At 42.5% G+C, this 18,802-nt stretch overlaps 1 protein-coding gene across 1 annotated transcript; it reads right to left on the bottom strand.

The window, feature by feature from the left end:
• Window positions 1-644: 644 nt before the first annotated feature.
• Window positions 645-17,261, bottom strand: OSGIN2 (oxidative stress induced growth inhibitor family member 2). The gene is made up of 6 exons (XM_074145550.1): window positions 17,097-17,261; window positions 13,994-14,148; window positions 9,093-9,229; window positions 6,128-6,319; window positions 5,391-5,482; window positions 645-2,075 (listed from the first exon to the last, which is right to left on the bottom strand). Exons 1-6 carry the CDS (start codon window positions 17,138-17,140, stop codon window positions 1,028-1,030), a joined length of 1,668 nt encoding a protein of 555 aa, XP_074001651.1. The 5' UTR covers window positions 17,141-17,261; the 3' UTR covers window positions 645-1,027.
• Window positions 17,262-18,802: the final 1,541 nt, after the last annotated feature.

The following is an 18,802-nucleotide window of genomic DNA, read 5'->3' as shown; positions in this document are numbered from 1 at the left end:
TATAACCCTTTTTCCAAGTTTCAAGAACTGCAGGCTAAATTAGTTTTAGTGTTACGTGGTGCTCTAGAAAAAAAAAGACAAGTAACCAATACTTGGTCAAGTGGGAGATGACAATACCTATCACCCACCTTCGTCACTCGAGTGATCCCATTCAGTCCTCCTGAGCTAGGAAGCAAAAAACCCTTAAGTTTTCTCACGTACTTAATTTTTCAGTAGTATATTAGGTATTCATTATGTTGACACTGTAATAAGAGCACTTACATCAGTACTTTATTGTTTAGGTTAATGAGTATTCTCAGAAATGTACGTATCACTGTCGGGGAACATCTCATGTTAAGTCTTTCTGCACTCACCCAACTCTAGGCATAGTGGGAAAAAAACATGAATGGATTGTGTCAAATCATGTGTTAAAAGATTAAATGGGAATGCTTACTCTTTTATTCCAATTATCAAATAGGATAATTTATAACTGTTAAGGACTATTTCTTGCTTACAGAAATCCTTCCTGTAGTAAAATCCATTTTACTAAGTGCTCATTCCAAGTATTACTATGGCAAATAAATAAAATCCTTGTTTCGAGCAGAAGGCTCCAAATTTGCTCTGGGACCAAGACTCACGTTGTAGTAAGCAAGCCTTCTGCTTTTGGAAGTTACTTTAATTTCATGGTAAGAATCTTTTGTCACATTTGACACTAAAATGTAAAGCCACTCTGGCAGGCATTGCTTCTCCCAGAGGAAGTCTGCTCTTTTAGCTGAGCAAGAGATGACAGGCAGGTCAATATAAGTTAGTCTCATTTTCTGTTTATCTGGAAGTCATTCCAGTTGAGTAGTCTCAGTTGTAACAGCAGATCAATTTTTTTGTATTTTGAAAAGGTGAAATATCATAGTATCAGCATCCTTTACCAAGCAATACAAGCGCGGGTTACTTGTATACAACAGAAATGTGACTGCTATCAACTCTCGCTGTCAGTGAGTGTTCTGTTAGACTACGTCTGTCATTCTGTACGTGAAAGCTTCTAACGTCTCATTTATGGTACCCCATCACCTCCTCCATCCCCACCTTCAATCAATTCATGTTTCTTCTTTTGTCTTATTGCCAAGCACCGTGCAATGCCCAGCGCACCTCCTTTTAAAAACCGTACAAAGTTGTCTCCCACCAGAGGACCTAAAGCAAAGAGGTTGGCTTCTTTAGTGCATTCGTAAGTGTATGGATCAATCTCTATAGGATTCCCCTTGCACGTGATGGGCTGATTAGAGTGATGACCTATGCTGTGTCCTTGGTCCTTGAGAAAGAAAAGATTTGGGTGAGAACCTATCAGAACTAAGGCTACAGAAAACTTCAAAATTTTCTTCAGTCCGGAGGCACTCTGAAGAACACATTTCATTTCAGGCTTGAAGGAAAGTACGTTGTGTTCAGGAAAACTAGTGTAAGCAGAATGCAGATTAGAGTCCACAGTGTGGGACTGAGTACACATCATGTGATAAACCTTATGGTATTCAGGGTAAAGCTTTTTAGGTAGCTGTTTGAAAATTAGACTTGTATCGGTAACTCTTCTACGGAACACGTGGATTACTGGGATGTTGTTGTTGTAGGCGCACAGCACTGCATCGGCTGCGGTAAGTCCAGCACCCACAATTAACACAGGGTCTGCCTTCCCACGGAACTTCCCTTTGCTGATAGCAGCTCCGAAGTCAGACATAGAATGAAGCACAAAAGGGAAGTCTTCTCCTTCAACTTGCAGTCGGCCAGGAGAATCAAAGCTGCCTGTGGCAAGAGCCACATTCTCAGCAAAGAGGCAGAAGGGCACATGAGAACCATCTGTTGCTCGCTGATAACCTCTGACTTCCCAGTTTCTCTTAATCAGTGATTTCTGTCCATCTTCCATTTCCAAATGCTGTGTTGAAATATCTTCATTTATTTCACTCCTATCTTCGTCATCCTTTCCTCGGTAAAGCCTGGATACTGATGTTATGTAAACGTTGTCTCTGAAATTCTTTTGGAGGCCCATGACTTTAACATAGTGTTTATAATAACGAGCTATTTCCTCTGGCATTACTCGATCACTCTTTGTATTTCTGAAAGAAGATCGAATGGTTCCAGTTAGACCTTACGGCAATTTGGATATCATACATGACAGACCACCTGGCAGTCAAATTTAAGAGCACTGAATCTGCTCGGTATAACTAAGTTCAATCGTGCATTCAATCTGTTCCCTTGATTCCTGATACATGAAACAAGCTAAATTTTTTTTTTTTTTTTAAATAGTTGTAAATCTTTACAATGTAAAGGGCTACGGTGATTAACAAATTAAACAAATGAAGCAAACTCCGCAGTATCACGGTAGGTCTGTACGGAAGTGTTTTACAAAGACAGTTTAGCATCACGGCTGTCAGCAATACAATCCTGGCTAAACTTGTACTCAGTGAGAATACACTTCCTTAGGATATAAGTAATTGAATAGCGTGGTAATTGTTAAGTGCTAATTTTGAAACTCTAGGTTCAATATATTACTTGACTCAAGTATTCACAGAGTCACAGAGTATTTTTGATTGGATGGGACCTTTGAGATCATCGAGTCCAATCAACAACAACAACAACAAAAACCAAAAACACCACAAAAAAAAACCAAACACACCCAGCAAAAACAAAAAAAAAACCCAAAAATCCCAGAACACCAAAACCAAAACAAAACAAACACCCACAACCCCACCGCACACCCACCCACAAACAGACACAAACCAACAATCTCGGGCACTAGAGCATGCCCTGAAGTGCCATGTCTACACGCTTCCCAAATACCTCCAGGGATGGCAACTCCACCACCTCCCTGGGCAGGCTGTTCCAGTGCCTGACCACCCTCTCAGGAAAGTAATTCTTCCTAATATCTAATCTAAACCTCCCCTGCCCCAACTTCAGACCATTTCCTCTGGTCCTGCCATTATTCCCTTGGGAGAAGAGGCCAACAGCCACCTCTCTACACCCTCCTTTCAGGGAGTTGTAGAGGGCAATGAGGTCCCTCCTCAGCCTCCTCTTCTCCAAACTAAACATGCCCAGTTCCCTCAGCCTCTCCTCATGTGACTTGTTCTCTAGACCCCTCACCAGCTTGGTGGCTCTGCTCTGGACACGCTCTTTATTATATTTCACAAAAGACCTCTCCCTCAGGTACAGGTAAGTTCAGTAAGTATCAAATTAAGTAGCTTGATAGCACAGGAATGAAGAAAGCCAAGTGTGACACAGAACCTTAACGAAACTATGTGAATAGGATTATGATGTCAAACAAAGAGCATTTTTGCACTCTAATCCTGGTATTACATCTATGCTTTTAGCATGGTTATTGCATTCTCATTTATAAAAAAGAGCTGAAAATGCAATTATTTTGAACAGGTGCATGAATTTTGCTACTTTTCAGAAGCAAGCTCTAGGAAGAAGGCAAAAGGAACATCAGCGAACATGAGGATTGCCACTGAATTAAGCTTAAAAGAATTTTTATAAGAAATTGGATAATAGCAGATGCACTTTTAAATGTTCAGGTTACTCCGCTGAAAATCCTGATGAGACATTCATTGAAGAGGATAATGCGACAGTGTGACACCTGTTACAATGACGCTTAGGAAACTATTTTACATGACTTCAAGTTTTCATTATCAATACTTTTAAATATGTTTGTTTAATTGTAGTATCACAGGTCAGCATTTCTGGATTTAGTATTGTTGAAAACTGTAATATAAACAAACTAGCTTCAGATAATAAGCAGCTTATGGGATTTCAGTTAATAAGGAGGCAAGATTACTGTGCTTATCTAAGAATGTGATTAAAGAACAAAGGTATGGTTTCTTCACTGTAAGTGTACTCAAATGAGTAACAGTCTGCCCTTAAAGACATATGCCCAAGTAATTCTACTTCTTCTTTTGCCGTATGTGGTAGAACAACAACTTCCTTTGATTTTGCTAGAAGAAAGCTCTACTTCGATTTTGCTCTGGAAAGCACTACTGAGGAGAAGGATCTGGGAGTCCTGGTGGACAGCAAACTTTCCACGAGCCAGCAATGTGCCCTTGTTGCCAAGAGGGCCAATGGGATCCTGGGCTGCGTAGGGAAGAGTGTGGCCAGTAGGTCCAGGGAGGTCATTCTCCCCCTCTACTCTGCACTGGTGAGGCCACAACTGGAATACTGTCTCCAGTTCTGGGCTCCCCAGTTCAAGAGAGACAGGGAACTACTGCAGAGAGTCCAACGCAGAGCAACAAAGATGATTAAGGGATTGGAGCATCTCCCTTAAGAGGAAAGGCTGAGAGAGCTGGGACTCTTTAGCCTGGAGAAGAGAAGGCTGAGGGGAGACCTTATCTATGTTTACAAGTACCTAAAGGGTGGGTTGAAGGAGGATGGAGCCGGACTCTTTTCAGTGGTTTCCGGTGATAGGACGAGGGGCAACAGGCACAAGCTGGAACATGGGAAGTTCCATTTAAATATGAGGAGAAACTTCTTTACGGTGAGGGTGCCAGAGCCCTGGAACAGGCTGCCCAGGGAGGTCATGGAATCCCCTTCTCTGGAGGTCTTCAAGACCCTCCTGGATGCAGTTCTGAGTGATGTGCTCTGGGCAATCCTGCTTTAGCAGGGGAGTTGGACTAGATGATCTCTAGAGGTCCCTTCCGACTCTGACAATTCCGTGATTCCGTGATCCATGAAAGCCAGGAAAATTAAAATTTTAGAAAAAGGTTATGTAGAGTGTTCCTAGGTTCATCTGCTGACACAGGTCTTTATGAACTAATCGTATAACTGCAGTAAAAACAGTGAGCTTGTACAAGACAGTAATGTTTCTTCTCTAAATTTTTTTCAAAATAATAGAAATAGAGAAGAATAGAGAAGAATAACTAGAAAATAACATTTGGAAATAGTGAGTTATGCTCTTAAAGTTAAAATTCATAGATAGCAACATGTCAGATGCTGCAGCTTTGCCTGTAAAAGCAAATACTGAAATACACAACTTCCTGGGTTCCAAGCAAGTGAGTGTGCACAGCAACTTCAGTTGCATCCACATTGAAAGAGGAACTTCAATACTTCCATAGATTTTAAATTCCTCCCTCAATCTTCCCCTCAACTCTGACCAGAACTGCTTACAGTAACAGTGCTTCCTTGTGAAATGCTGCTAACACACACACCACGTGTGCTTTCCATGCACTCAGAGCAGTTACTCTGGCTGACCGTTGTCCTTCCCTGCCCCCCCCCGAGAGTACACACAGCAGAATAATTTCCAGTGCCATCAGGCAATTTAATAAACCAAACAAGAAGCCCTCCTGTGACTAACGAAGTCTGAATGTTTTCCAGTTCTTAAAAATAATGTTATCTGGATTCTTATAGCAACGAGGTTTCCCAGATACGTTATGCAGTATCTTTACCTGCGTTTGCTAGCTGCCCACTCCTTAAAGGTGAGGCCAGGCAATTCCATCCAGTCTCCAAAACTGATTGTTAGCATAGAGCCTTCCATGGACTACGGAGGGAAAAAAAAGTAAAAAAAAAAAAAAGTTGCATGACCAGATACATTTCCAATGGATATATTCATTTAAAACGCAGTGAAATTCTTCTCATTGTATTCAGAGCAATAAAATACCAGAACGTAACATAATACCAGGACATTACACCAAGTGTTGATGAACTAGATTCATGTCACAGTTAGATACGATGTTAATGAGCAACTATCTGATCTAATAAAGCAGAAAGTGAAGAGACAACAAACAAAAGGGGAAACGAAAAGCAAGTTGTTTAAAATACAAAACAAGAAGAAGAAATAGTGAAACCAACAGCATATGAACAAATTAAGATTTTAGATTTAGTATAAAAGCACCTGGAAACAACGCAGACAACAGAAAAAAGTCATAGAAAATAGTCTTCATTACCATTCATTAAATTTAAACTAATAAAAAACCACTTAAGTCAGCAGTCATGGTCACAAATCCCTAAATGAAGGGCAACTTCTTCCTTCCTTTCTCATCTACCCAACGTATTTTGGCTTTGGTAATTGAGCAGCTGAAACTGCAATTGGCATTACTATCTAAAACAGCCTTAGATAGGAAGAAAAACCCCGAATTACAATATTATCAAATTACCCTGGAAGTGACATGAAATTTTTACTCACATGCCAAGCCCCACCAGGTGGTCCTTTACCAAGCACTATATGGGGAATATAATTATGTTGTTCTAGCTTCCAGTGCAAAACTGGCGGGTAGTCATACCCAAAGTCGGCATCAGGATGAAGCAAGGTATCAAAAAGCACCGCAACTGGGTTTGAAGAGCGTCCTTCGAGGCCTTCAGACAGGTACTCCAGATCCTGAAGTATGAAAGAAAGCTCTATGTTCGTGCAACTTTTACTGTTCACCATGCTATTCCGATGTACAGAAGTTAAATTTCAACAGAAAGCACAATTAGTTCACGTTGCATTTTAAGTAGAAGTATTTAAATGTAGAGATGCAATCAAAACACTTCCCAGAAATAACTGCCATGATTCAGTTCTTCTATAACTCCGAATAATACATTTCGCTCATTTAAAAATTATACATTATTAACACAGTAATACCAGAGCAGGTCAGTGTCTGAAATTCATTGTAGAAAAAGAAATATAGGGACAAACAGTCAGAGATCAAAGCAACTTAGTAACATTTATATTTATAGATAGCAGACACTGTTTTTAACAAAGAATTGCTAGTATTTCTAGAAGCTCCATTTTAATAAAGCAAAATCAGAATCTAAAAACATTAGGTTTTAAAGATCAAGTAGAAAAAGCTCCTTTGACAGCTCTTAGGTAGTTGCAACACTAACTTTATTATATTTTGACATAACGGAGGTATTATAAGTATTATTTTAAAAAATTAATTAATTAATTAAGCTTATTTTACAAAGCAGTTGAGAACAACTTCTAGAGTTTTGTAAAATGTTCACATTTCAGCATCTACTAACCAGCCGTGTTCCAAAAAATTCACAATGCAATCACAAATATGTGAAGAAAGAATAGAGATTTGAAGAAAGAATAGGCCATAAGGCAAATTTTTGCTGACAAAGACAGGACAGTTTAGTTTCCTAAACTGGGAAAATATGAGGGGGGTTGGGGGAGGATGAAGTACATGAAACACCTGCAGCCAAAAGCTTAGGCAGCTTATTCTCCCACCAAAAAAAAAAAACCTTAAGACTTAAGGTTAAAATTACATGCAAACAGCTAAGCACAAAAACAAACAAACAAACAAAAAAAAACCCCAAAACAAAACCCAAAGCCAAAGAACCTCACTTCCTCAGTACAAACACATATGCATGTTTGTATTTCAAGTAAACTAGTCACAAGAGGCAATCAGTTAGTGATAGCATTATGAGTAATCCATCAGGAGTACAGTGAGGTGAGCAGAAAACGGTAATGTGGCAAACAGATGGGTAAGTAAGTGGGGGGGGAAAAAAAAAAAAAAAAATAATGGAGAAGATTTAACTAATCAATCAGACAGAAAAATTGGACGTGTACCAGGGTAACAAATTGTCCCGGTTTGAAGTAAAACCGAACCAATTTTCTGTTCTGTAATTTTACATCCTAGCTAGGCCTCTTCTAACTCTCTGAAATGAACAGCATATTGTGGAGAAAACTGCTCCTTCTCAGAATGACAAGACCAATGTTTGTGCTCCATGCCAAGGGATGGTGTGCAGAGAGGCCCTTGCTTATACTTATTGCTGTAACAACCAAGGGCAGCCCATTTCCTTATTTGCCCCCTTAGAGGGTCGGAAATGGAAAAAACGTAGAGGGGTCACATCAGTGGGGAGGAGTGGACAGGAGAGGTGACCCAAACCTGACCAACTGGGGTATTCCATCCCATCTGCCCCACGCTCAGTATAAAAGCTGAGGGATCAAAGGGTCAGCCCCTTCCTGCGATGGCCGACATCCAGAGAGGACTCTGTCTGTTCATCTGCCTTTGATCCCGATCCGTGTGTTCCTGACTCCAGAGCTGGAATCCAGTTCCCATCCATCACTGAGTCCAGTCTGGGACTTCCCCAGTGCCTGCCGGTGACGTGACTGTCATCCTGGGAGCTTGACACGGCTTTGTATGTATTGTATCTATTTCATTATTTTCTTCTTTATTTTTATTTTAATATTAATTCTTCATTAAAGTAGGTTAGTTCATTCTAAACTTCTGAATCTCCTTATCTCTTTCTCCTCCTCTCTCCTCTTTTGGGGGGGGAGAGGGGGAGGAAGGCCCATCTGTTGGTTTGGTTTTGGTAAATTCAGCCAAAACCACGACACAAATACAGCACAAGAGCAATTGTGAGCACAACACAAACACTGAAGGATGCATACTATTCAGAAAAGAAAAACTTTTAGAGAGGATGTATGTCCCTAATGTTAGTAAAAAAGAAGTCTTAATGAGAATTGTACTACTTCGGAAGTTTTTAACTTGAAGAACGTTAGCAGCATTTGTTCTTTGATGGTAGTGCCCAAACATCCTAGGACGTGAAAGCTGGATCTCCCACATCAGCTACTCACTGACCAAGTGGTGCTTTAGACACTTTCAGAGAGTAGTGAAAACACAACAAAGGGCAGATTGTAAAACCAAAAAATAAGACAAACAAAAAGCCCCTAAGAACCACAAAACCAACACACGCCCTAGGACTGGACCTAACAGTCATGAGCTGATTCTATTTAAATTAACAGAGTAACAAAGTAACTTATTAATGCATTAGAAATAGGGTTAGGTAAGTAGGCTGGTTTTTCACAATGCAATCTGCAGGGTTTTTTTGGATAAGCAGTTCTTAAAATGCACTGCTTTTCACCTGAAGTGCCTTACATGTAATTTGTTACAAGCCACTGCAGAAGGTATATACCGCTCTTCATTTTACAGGTAGGAAAAATAGAGGCCGAGAGATAAAGCCAGTTGTTGGAGGCCACACAGTTACTGAGCTTTACTGTGAAACTCTATTTCTTTGTGAGAATATTAAGCCTTTTCTTGTCTATGGCACTACTTACGGAAGTTGCAAAAGCATTTTAAACAGGATCATTGAAGAAAGCCTACTGTTTCATAATCCAGCTTGCAGTAGGAAAAGAGCTAGACAAGATGGCAACCAAAGCTTACTTGATCAACAATGGACAGATGTCGAGCTTCTTCTAATTTCGTATGTAGAATTGGGTTTGGGTGTATCGCTTCAGGAGATAAATATGGCCTGTATCCAGAAAGCAGGTAAGAAAGACAAATTCCCGAAGGTCCATTTCCTATTAAAGAAAGAATTTACCGCTTCAGTAAAAATGTCAATAATCTAAAGTTTGTAAGTCACTAAATAAGCAGCAATAAAATCATACTAAAGTAGTATAACACAATACTGCCCTGATTCAAAGCAGCTTATAATCTTCCCAGAATATAAAGCCTACCATAGAAACTTCCTCCAAAAAAAACTGAGCAAATTTTTTTTTCAGATAACAAGAAACGTATGTATGGCTGTTTACACCACGAAATAAAATGCATATCAAGGAGTTTCATAATTTATCACGTCAAATTCACTATTCTTGTGTGAAAATAGTCCAATGGATAAGATCCGGTCTGCCTGCCAATCACAGTGATATCTGAATCTTATTGCCATCTTACAATTTTATGGTCCCATTTAGACTGCGTATCCTAAAACACAGAAGAGAAAAACGATCTCGAGCACACGCTCTTCAGGTCTGCCCATAAAATAAAACAAATAAAGAGACAAGCTGAAAGCTGAAGACTGCGAATCAGATGAAAAGCCACAGACCCAACACAACAGCAATGTAAAAGCTGAGTGAAGACAGATACAGCAGATAAGCAGTAAAGTGCAAGAAACTCCTAAGACCACATTCACCATTCACCAACAACACAAATATTCTTTTTGTAGCATAATTCATTTATGTGCATTATTGCCATTTTAATAGAGTAACTTATTTTCAAAATGTTATTAAAGGAGTGAAACGGATGGGACCAAAACGTTACCATAAGGTAATTATTTCTATTTATTTGACTAGTATTAAACAAAGCAGTGCATCATATTTTTAACATGCAAATACAGAAGTAATGTTCATGTTGCAAAGTCAGACACTGAAAGCCAGGGAAAGCTCGAGTCCGAAAGTATGATACAGAATGTAAACGTGACTATGTACTGTTAATTTCCATAGTTCCTCTTCCTCATTAACTGAATGAAAAGCACAGTGTTCCCCTAACGAGGCACTATTCAGTATTTTGTCTTTGTTTCCCATCTAGAGCAGCACGCATGGTATTTACCACACGCTATTCAAATGCTGGGCTAAAGTTACTAATTTATTCATGTTTTCATACAGCACTCATTGTTAGGATGTTAGCTCTTACTTCCCACCGTTTCAACTCTTGATCTCATGAGTTCACCCATCGTTTCCTGTTCCCCATCACCTTTGCAGACACTATTTCCATCACCTGTTAAAAATCCCATTTCTCTAAAGCCTGTCTCTTCTCCCTTTTCTGCTTTCCCAGTGCCTAAATCCCCCCTCAGAGTTTGCTGAGACCCTGTTCATTCCCACTCTCTTCATGCAGCGGATCTCCTTTTCCTCGTCCATCAGGCTGCAGGTGAGGAGTGCATCACTCCGGTCCCCAGTGGCACTATATCCCATATATACTGTGTGCACAGACAGGTCACAGCCATGGTCTACAAAAAAAAAATAATCATTTAGGCTCACCACAGATGAGTTCTTCAAAGGCTGAAACTTCTAAGTTACATGAAATCTTCCATAAACCTGTTTTCTCCAAAGGCCTAGAACCCAAAAATATGTGAGACTGCACAATGGCTCCTACCAAACAATCTAAATTTTACACCCAAATATGAAGGCAAAAATAAAGGCATTAGAGTGCCTGCGTACTCTAAGGACCATAAAGCACTGGAATAAGACTGCCTAGGAATGCCATGGATTTCCATCATAGGGATCATCAAGACAGCTAAATCAGAAGTCTGTAATAAAAGGTTTAAATATTGGTGATCTTGCCTGTATTACTTCCCAAACCACTTTGATTCCTATTTTGCCATTTACAAAAAAGACCATAGAGAATTTTTCAGTGAAAATTGCTCCTCGTCACTCTCACCGTGTTCTACCCTCCCACAAGCAGAGCAGCATGAGATAGCTGGGTAGGCTTCAGCCCAGGAATTTAAAGCTTAAGAGAGATGCAAGCCCCTCCTGTCACCCACTTGCCAAAAGAGATGGATGTGAGAGAGAACCTTAGCAACACATTGAAACCATCCGTAACAAAAATCACATGCAGTTGTGCAAACACTCTGATCACATATAGTTCACAAGCATTTCCATGACTGAGTAAATTCTTAACTATTTTTAGAATTATATCTTGTAAAAAGAAGCAAAATTCTTGACTGTGCACAAGTGCATAGGTAGGTATTTTTTTTCCTACTGGAGTGTAAAGGAAACTAGTTCACCATGGAAAGAGAAAAATGTATGCCATATTCCAAGATGCCATGCTAAAGATTATTCCTACTGCTCAAGACTAAGAAGAACCAAATGGCTAACAAAAGTTGCCGAAACAAAGGCTGGCAAGGGTCAAGGAAATTACCTTGGGATTGGATGGGATTATGGGATGGGATTATGTTAAAGTGAATTACTGAGCTCCTTAGCCACTCCTCTGGGACCACCCGGAGAGCTGATCCAAAACCCAGTTCTTATTCTTTAAGCAGACTGAGTCCAAGGGAAAGAAATTCCCTTGTGGACACGCTCTCAAGAATACACAAGCTGAGGTTCAGCTGCAAGGTCTGCCATTAGACTTGCTATGATTAAAATCCTTGGGGGGGGGGGGCAAACTAAAACAACAAACTTTTTGAAATGAGAAATTTATACCTGAGGATATTGCCCTTTATTTACACACAATGCCTCCAGTAACTGCTCTGATCACAACTCAGAGATATTATTGCTACATAGACTTTAGATATACAATCAATATACCCCAAAATCCCACGGCCCCGTTCGTTTAAGGAGCAGTTAATATTTTGTTTCAGTAGTAGCAGAAGCTTCTCTCGATCCACAGTAAACTACAGTACGATCTTCTTGACATGATGTGTCTAAATTTAAAGCAAATAATCAACTTCAAACATCATAATAGTCTCATTATTGGGATGAAAATTTAAAACACTGTGCTTGCACAGTAATGATCAAAACTAGTGCAGAAGCTGAAAGTGTTTAGCATAGAACATCCTCTAGACTTAGAGCTCTGGCATGAAATTCTTCAATCCCAACTCATTCAAATGGAACGTATCCGTTTCTTTCCCATTTCTTGAAGACAGGTCTAGCACAGAAGTTACTTAATATTACCACAGTAGCTTAGTACTCTATGCAGAACTGCAGTACAACAGCACAACCTTAGAATCAAATCTTAAATTGGGCATCATACAGGGGGAAAAGGAGATGGTGCAAGTTAAAGAAATGAGAATACAAGTTATTGCTCCATCATGAAGTTACCTGCTTACACATGTGCCGTCTTTTGCTTTCTGATTAACAAAATAGTGCAGTAAGAAGATGGCAGCACTAGGAAGCTAAATCTTTAACTCCAGCTATACAGGAATTGCATGGAAAAGATTAAACCACTAGTGAGCGTGTGTGTGTATACATGGGGAGGTGAGGGGGGTGCCAACTGTTTTTGCATTCTTCTACTATGCAATTAAACCATTTTAGATCCCTTTAAAGGCTCTTCAGACATCCAATAAATTAGTGATAACACCCTGCCAATAGAGAAGATCAGCTTCTTAAGTGTCTCAAATGTATCTGTGAAAAAGCACTCAGGCAACGTATTTTTTTTTCCAAGGAGATATAGTCAAGGCAGCTGTGTTTGGTGTCAGCACATAGAAAGGCACTCTAGACAAAATAAGCACAGGTATTTGCATAATACATATTTGCAAAACTAAACAGTGAAAACTTGAGTCATTAACCATATGGCAAACCTATACTAAGGTTGACAAAATGCCAGGAAACTGTTGCTCTTCAACTATGATGCAGAACTCGGCAAGTGATTCATGTCTGTCACATCCACGTAAGTCTCTTACACGAGCGCTATTTTAAGCTATCATGAAGAGAGCTTTGAGAACAGGCACCGTACAAACACCAGTCTTTCAAAGCTGTGGATACTTACTGTGAGCACACTACATTGAAACATCATTCACCGTAATTTCTGCTTGTCTGCAGGTACAGTTAAAGATGTTGGTTTGCTGTAGACCCAACAGCTTTGGACTAGATTATTGAAAACCTCCTTTACTCTAGATCTTTTCTTTATCCCCTCATCAAGTCATGGCGGTAAGGAGCTGGTGCCCAGCTGTTGCTGAGAAACCTCGGCCCCATACAAATCATCCTGGCACTCTCAATTAAGCCGTGTATGTAAGGAGCCTGCTCCCTCTGCTATACTGTCATCCAGCAAGATTTTACAAGTACAAGCCTTTAACTATTTAATTAAAACTATGATTTATTGTTTTAAACAGGTTGAATTGACTTGGATTCATTTGGGAAAAGATGGCACAATATTCAGACATTAGTGATGGATGCAACAAAGAAAAAGGCCGTTACTGAGAGAGGTTAGCATCCAGCCAACATACAGCACACATCTTACATTATGCTTTTCACTGTCACATCTGACCCCACAAATTTCTACTAGTGTACCATCAACAACCTCCATGCAACCTGAAGCAGACATACCAGATTAATCAAACCCTATGTGATCAACACCAGAATCAAAACAGTTCTTCCAACAGGGCTCATGTATCTGCTGCCAAACAACGTGCCTCATTTTGTCAAAGCACAATTTGAATTCAAATATACTCAAATAGCAAGTCCCTTAGCATAATTTTACGGTACTGTTGTTAATCATACCAACTGTATTACTCTAATAAACATCTTCACTGTAAGGATGCTAAGCATTAGTTATTTAATGATAAATGACTTCATGCAGCAGGTTTATAATGGCAATGGCAGTGACACAGAATCTTAAAAAAGTGAAAAACTCACCTATTATTACTACAGGCAGAGTAAGGAGGGAGTCCCCAGGCAGAACAGTTTCTTCTATTAAAGGCATTCTTTTAATCTTCCTCCCAAGGCTGTCACCAAAATACTGGACGAAGGAATTCAAAAGCTGTCCCTCAGTTTCAGGGCTGCTGTAACTTCTAATGAAGAAGGACAGATGTGAGAAAACTAAAATGAAACAGTTGAACTGTTGTCAGAACAGTCTCTTCAAAAATAAAGTTGCTTTTGCTGCTTTACTTTAAGAGCTATGGACACTAAAAACTGACACTAAAACAGATATACTTCATCGAATCTATAAAATTTTACTCTTTGGCACAGCTTTTGTAACAGAAGATATTTTTTTTAAAAAGTCCACCTTCTAGAAAGTGTACAGAAGGATAACAAAAAGGCACAGATGGCTCTGCAGAGATGCAGATTTCTAATTTCAGTTCATACAAAGCCAAAGTATAACCAACAAGCATTATTCTGATCCCCCGCACAGCAGAACTCATTCCTCATTATCCTTATCAAAACAGGCGAGATACACATGCTGCCTAGCCAATTAACAACATTAAGGCCAGCCGAAAGCTGAAGGAGCAGTGACGGTACAGCAGCCGTTTGCATCCCTTCCTACCTGCTGAGCAGCACGGTGGACTCTCCCTCAACAAATCTCTCTTTGGGTAGAAGTAGGGCTGGTTGAAGGTAGAGAAAAGCGTGATCCCTGTATGCCCCAGACGCAGCCCATTTTAGCAGCGTTAAAAGAAAACTTTTCGGAACGGGAATTGCCATACGGTCAGGTCCGCTACTGCGCAGCAGACTGCCTTCACCCCCAGTCATTTTCCTGGATGTCTCCGTTCTTTCCCTGCAACATCTACTTAGGTTCATCTCATAACTCTTCATCGTCTAAATATGCTTCTAGACTACGAAGACTTGTTTTACATTGTTTGCTGTTTAATTATTTAGGAGCCCTTTCTGAAGCCTTTCCAGGTCATTGAAGAAGCATGCACTATCAGTTTAGCTAGAAAGGCAGAGGCATATTAAAAATAGTCTGTTATTGGCAGTTATTTTATTAACCCTTCAAAATAAAGACTTAACAACTTTTTAATTAATAATACCCCAATCAACTGATCTAAACATTCTTCTCTTTACAAACACAGTTTTAACTATTAACTTAATAAATAAAAGTACTCTTATTTATTTCCGAAGATTCTGCATTCTAGTATTTCAGGAATTATTTTCTACACAGAACCAAAAGCATGAGACACGATCCAATTCCCACAGCCTTCAAGAAGCCACGTACGCTACACACCACCTCAACTCCCACCAGTACCGAAGGTTCTGCTACATATTTCAAAAGCCTTTCCTCAATGGGCAAGTCTGAAGCAAACTAGAGACAGAGCTGTACAGTAATAACAGCACTAGCACACACTGTAATACATCTCTCTGACGCTTATTTCCTTGTTAAAAAGGGTGGGGAGCTATTCTAAGCTTGTATTTATTTCAGAAAGCAAGTATTCAATATCTGTGTTCCCTGTACTACAACAAAAAAAAAGTTTGCAAATTACGTGCTTACTGATTGATTACAGCTGCACAACCAGCCTTTCGTGATCTTGGAGACGCATCACATAGACGAACAGGAGGCAGAGAGAGGATATCTAATTATCATACTGCTTTTTTCACCTCCGCTTTTAGATAGGCACAGGTAGACTATATTATTTTCCAGCCTTTGCTCAGAGTTAACGAAGGCAATACCACCCTACTCTTTGCAAAAGACAGGCTTAAGGGGAGCACGTATGTTTCAGCGTGGTTTTAATATACTTGCTGTGCTAGATGGAAGATAAAAACCAAAAGAAACATTTCAAAACCTCTTTTATGGGCTATACGCACAGTGCCGTAGCCTACAAAAGAATCTTTAACAACAAAAACGTCGCTTTGGTGCAGCTTAGATAACGTATCACCAACTACCCAACTGCTTTAGCACAGCAGCATCTCATTTTGTGTAGAAACACCCGCATACAACACACAGTTCCTCAGCTATTTTGCACATGAAGCAGATGAAGAACCATCGTCAGGAGCACGTTCCTCCTTTGCAAGGACATCACACCAGAACTCAGTAAGACCTTAAGTTAGGGGGCCACCATCTTCCTAACCTCCCAACAGCACCGAAAGCCACCAAGCACCAGAAGTTATCTTGACAAAACTCACGGTAGACAGCTCTGCGGGGGGGGTGGGGATTTGGTAAAAATACCGATGGCTCTAGTCCTGCGGAGATGCAAGTGGGCACAAAGATGAGGCAGTTCCAAAGCCAGAGCTGAGTTTACCTTATGCTGGTCATAGCAACCAACCTCGAGAATCACGTTGTGCCAAACACCTAAATTCTAAACACTTCCAGCTTTTTATTTACCTTTTTTTTTTTTGCTTTTCAGTTAATTAGTTTAATTTTTAATTGATGGGGAAAACCCACAAAGAGAAGAAACTCAGTGTATACGTAACTGTTTTTATCGCTTGTAAAAGAAAATAATATTTTTTTCATAATAACTGTCTTAATTTGCTGCAAGTTATTAAAATAAGAGGTGCCTTTTTCAGGTAGCAGCTTTGAAAGATCCTAGAATTCCCTACATACTTTTAGGGAAAAAAAAAAAAGAAAAAAGGAACTGACTAGAGTGGGCGGGTAACAGAAAACCCGTTATATAAAAGGAATTTAAATTTGGTCTCGAATTTAACACCGTCGGATTGCTGGGGGGATGCCTGTGTCAAGTCACGGATGAGAGCGATGCCCCTCAGGACCGGGATCGCCGCCGCCAAACCCAGCATCAGCCGCCGCCGGTTCCCCCCAGCCCGGGGAGCGCCTCGGCGCTGCCCAAGGTCACAAGGCGCATTCCGGGACCGCCACCTCCATCCCCTCAGCGCCGGCACCGGGCCGGGCAGCGCCGCGGCCCCCCGCCGCCACCCAGCAGCCCCGCGGAGGCCGCAGCAGCGGGGCGGCGGCCGCGCTCCCCGCCCGCCGGTCTCCCCCGGCACCGCCATCTCCCCCCCCGCCCCGGACCCCCTCACCCCGCTCCCTCGCCGGCCCTGAGCCACCACCGGCCGCTCTTCCCCACCGCCTCACCTGAAGTGGCCGGTCAAGGAGCAGCGGCAGCACCACACGGGCATGGGGGGCGCCGGCAGGGCCCGGTGATGAGGCTGCGGGGGGGACGCCGCGCCACAGCTCCCGCTCCTCCTCCTTCTCCTGTCGCCGCCACACTGGGGCCCCGGCGCCGTCCCTCCTCCTTGCTCACATGCGGCAGCGGGTCACACGCGGGAGGAGGAGCCGCCGCCAGCACCGGGAGAGACGGGCGGGGTGAGGAGATGAAGGGAGGGGAAGCCGCCGCTTCCTCCTCCCAGCCCCGCCGGGCGCCCAGGAGGGGGGCAGCGCGGCGCCCGCTCCCCTCAGGAGGACGCGGGATGCGCCGCCTGCCCCCCGGGGAAGGCGGGGAGGACACCTCCCTGGGCCGGGGGCGGCGGAAGGAGAGGCCGCCCGAGCCCGGCGCGGCCCCCCGCGCACAACCGCCGCAGAGGCAGGCGCGGCCTCCCCGCACAGGCCGCGCCGCCTGCCCGCCGCCAGCCCCCCCCCCCCCCGGCACACCTGCGGAGTCGCCTCGCCTGGCCCGGCGGCAGGACCTCCGGAGGTGGTCTGGTCCGGCTCCCTGCTCAAGTAGGGCCGCCTGGAGCTGGTTGCCCAGGGCTCCGTCCGGTTGAGTTTTGACTGCCTGTAAGGTTGGAGACTCCACAACCTCCCTGGGCAACCTGCCCTCGGGTGTTTGACCGCCCTCACAATGAAAATGTGTTTCCTCACGTTCAAGTGGGATTTCCTCATTTTAACATGAGCCAGCAGTGTGCCCAGGTGGCCAAGAAGGCCAACGGCATCCTGGCCTGTATCAGGAACAGCGTGGCCAGCAGGAGCAGGGCAGTGATGGTGCCTCTGTGCTGGGCACTGGTGAGGCCTCACCTCGAGTGCTGTGTTCAGTTCTGGGCCCCTCACTACAGGAAGGACATTGAGCTGCTGGAGTGTGTCCAGAGGAGAGCCACCAAGCTGGTGAGGGGTCTAGAGAACATATGAGGAGAGGCTGAAGGAACTGGGCATGTTTAGTTTGGAGAAGAGGAGGCTGAGGGGAGACCTCATTGCCCTCTACAACTCCCTGAAAGGAAGTTGTAGAGAGGTGGCTGTTGGCCTCTTCTCCCAAGGGAATAATGACAAGACCAGAGGAAATGGTCTGAAGTTGGGGCAGGGGAGGTTTAGATTAGATATTAGGAAGAATTACTTTCCTGAGAGGGTGGTCAGGCACTGGAACAGCCTGCCCAGGGAGGTGGTGGAGTCGCCATCCCTGGAGGTATTTGGGAAACGTGTAGACATGGCACTTCAGGGCATGCTCTAGTGCCCGAGATTGTTGGTTTGTGTCTATTTGTGGGTGGGTGTGGGGTGTGGTTGTGGGTGTTTGTTTTGGTTTGGTTTTGGTATTTGGTGTTCTGGGATTTTTTGGGTGTTTTTTTTTGTTTGTTTGTTTTTGGTGGTGTTGTGGTTTTTTTGGGTTTTTTTTTGTTGATTGGACTCGATGATCTCAAAGGTCCCATCCAACCAAAAATATTCTGTGATTCTGTGATTCCTCTATTTGGGTTTGCGCCCGTTGCCTCTCGTCCCGTCCCAGAGTACCCCTGGGAAGAGCCTGGCTCTGTCGTCTTCGTTCCCCCCCGTCAGGTATTTATACACATGGATAAGATCCCCCTGAGCCTCCTCTGCCACGGGCTGAGCAGTCCCGGCTCCCTCAGCCTCTCCTC

The sequence above is a fragment of the Numenius arquata genome, chromosome 3 (assembly GCF_964106895.1).
Source record: "Numenius arquata chromosome 3, bNumArq3.hap1.1, whole genome shotgun sequence".
Taxonomy (NCBI): Eukaryota; Metazoa; Chordata; class Aves; order Charadriiformes; family Scolopacidae; genus Numenius; species Numenius arquata.
The sequence above is the reverse complement of the archived record's forward strand: the minus strand, read 5'-3'. Positions and strand labels throughout refer to the sequence as shown.

What these genes read in the sequence shown, in the direction of transcription:
- OSGIN2 (XM_074145550.1), bottom strand. Translation starts at nt 17,140, where the DNA reads ATGCCCGTGTGGTGCTGCCGCTGCTCCTTGACCGGCCACTTCAG. An exon ending in ATCTGTCCATTGTTGATCAA is followed by an intron (nt 6,320 to 9,092) that starts GTAAGCTTTGGT and finishes TTCATACTTCAG; the next exon opens with GATCTGGAGTACCTGTCTGA. An exon ending in TGGGCAGCTAGCAAACGCAG is followed by an intron (nt 2,076 to 5,390) that starts GTAAAGATACTG and finishes ATCTTCTTTCAG; the next exon opens with AAATACAAAGAGTGATCGAG.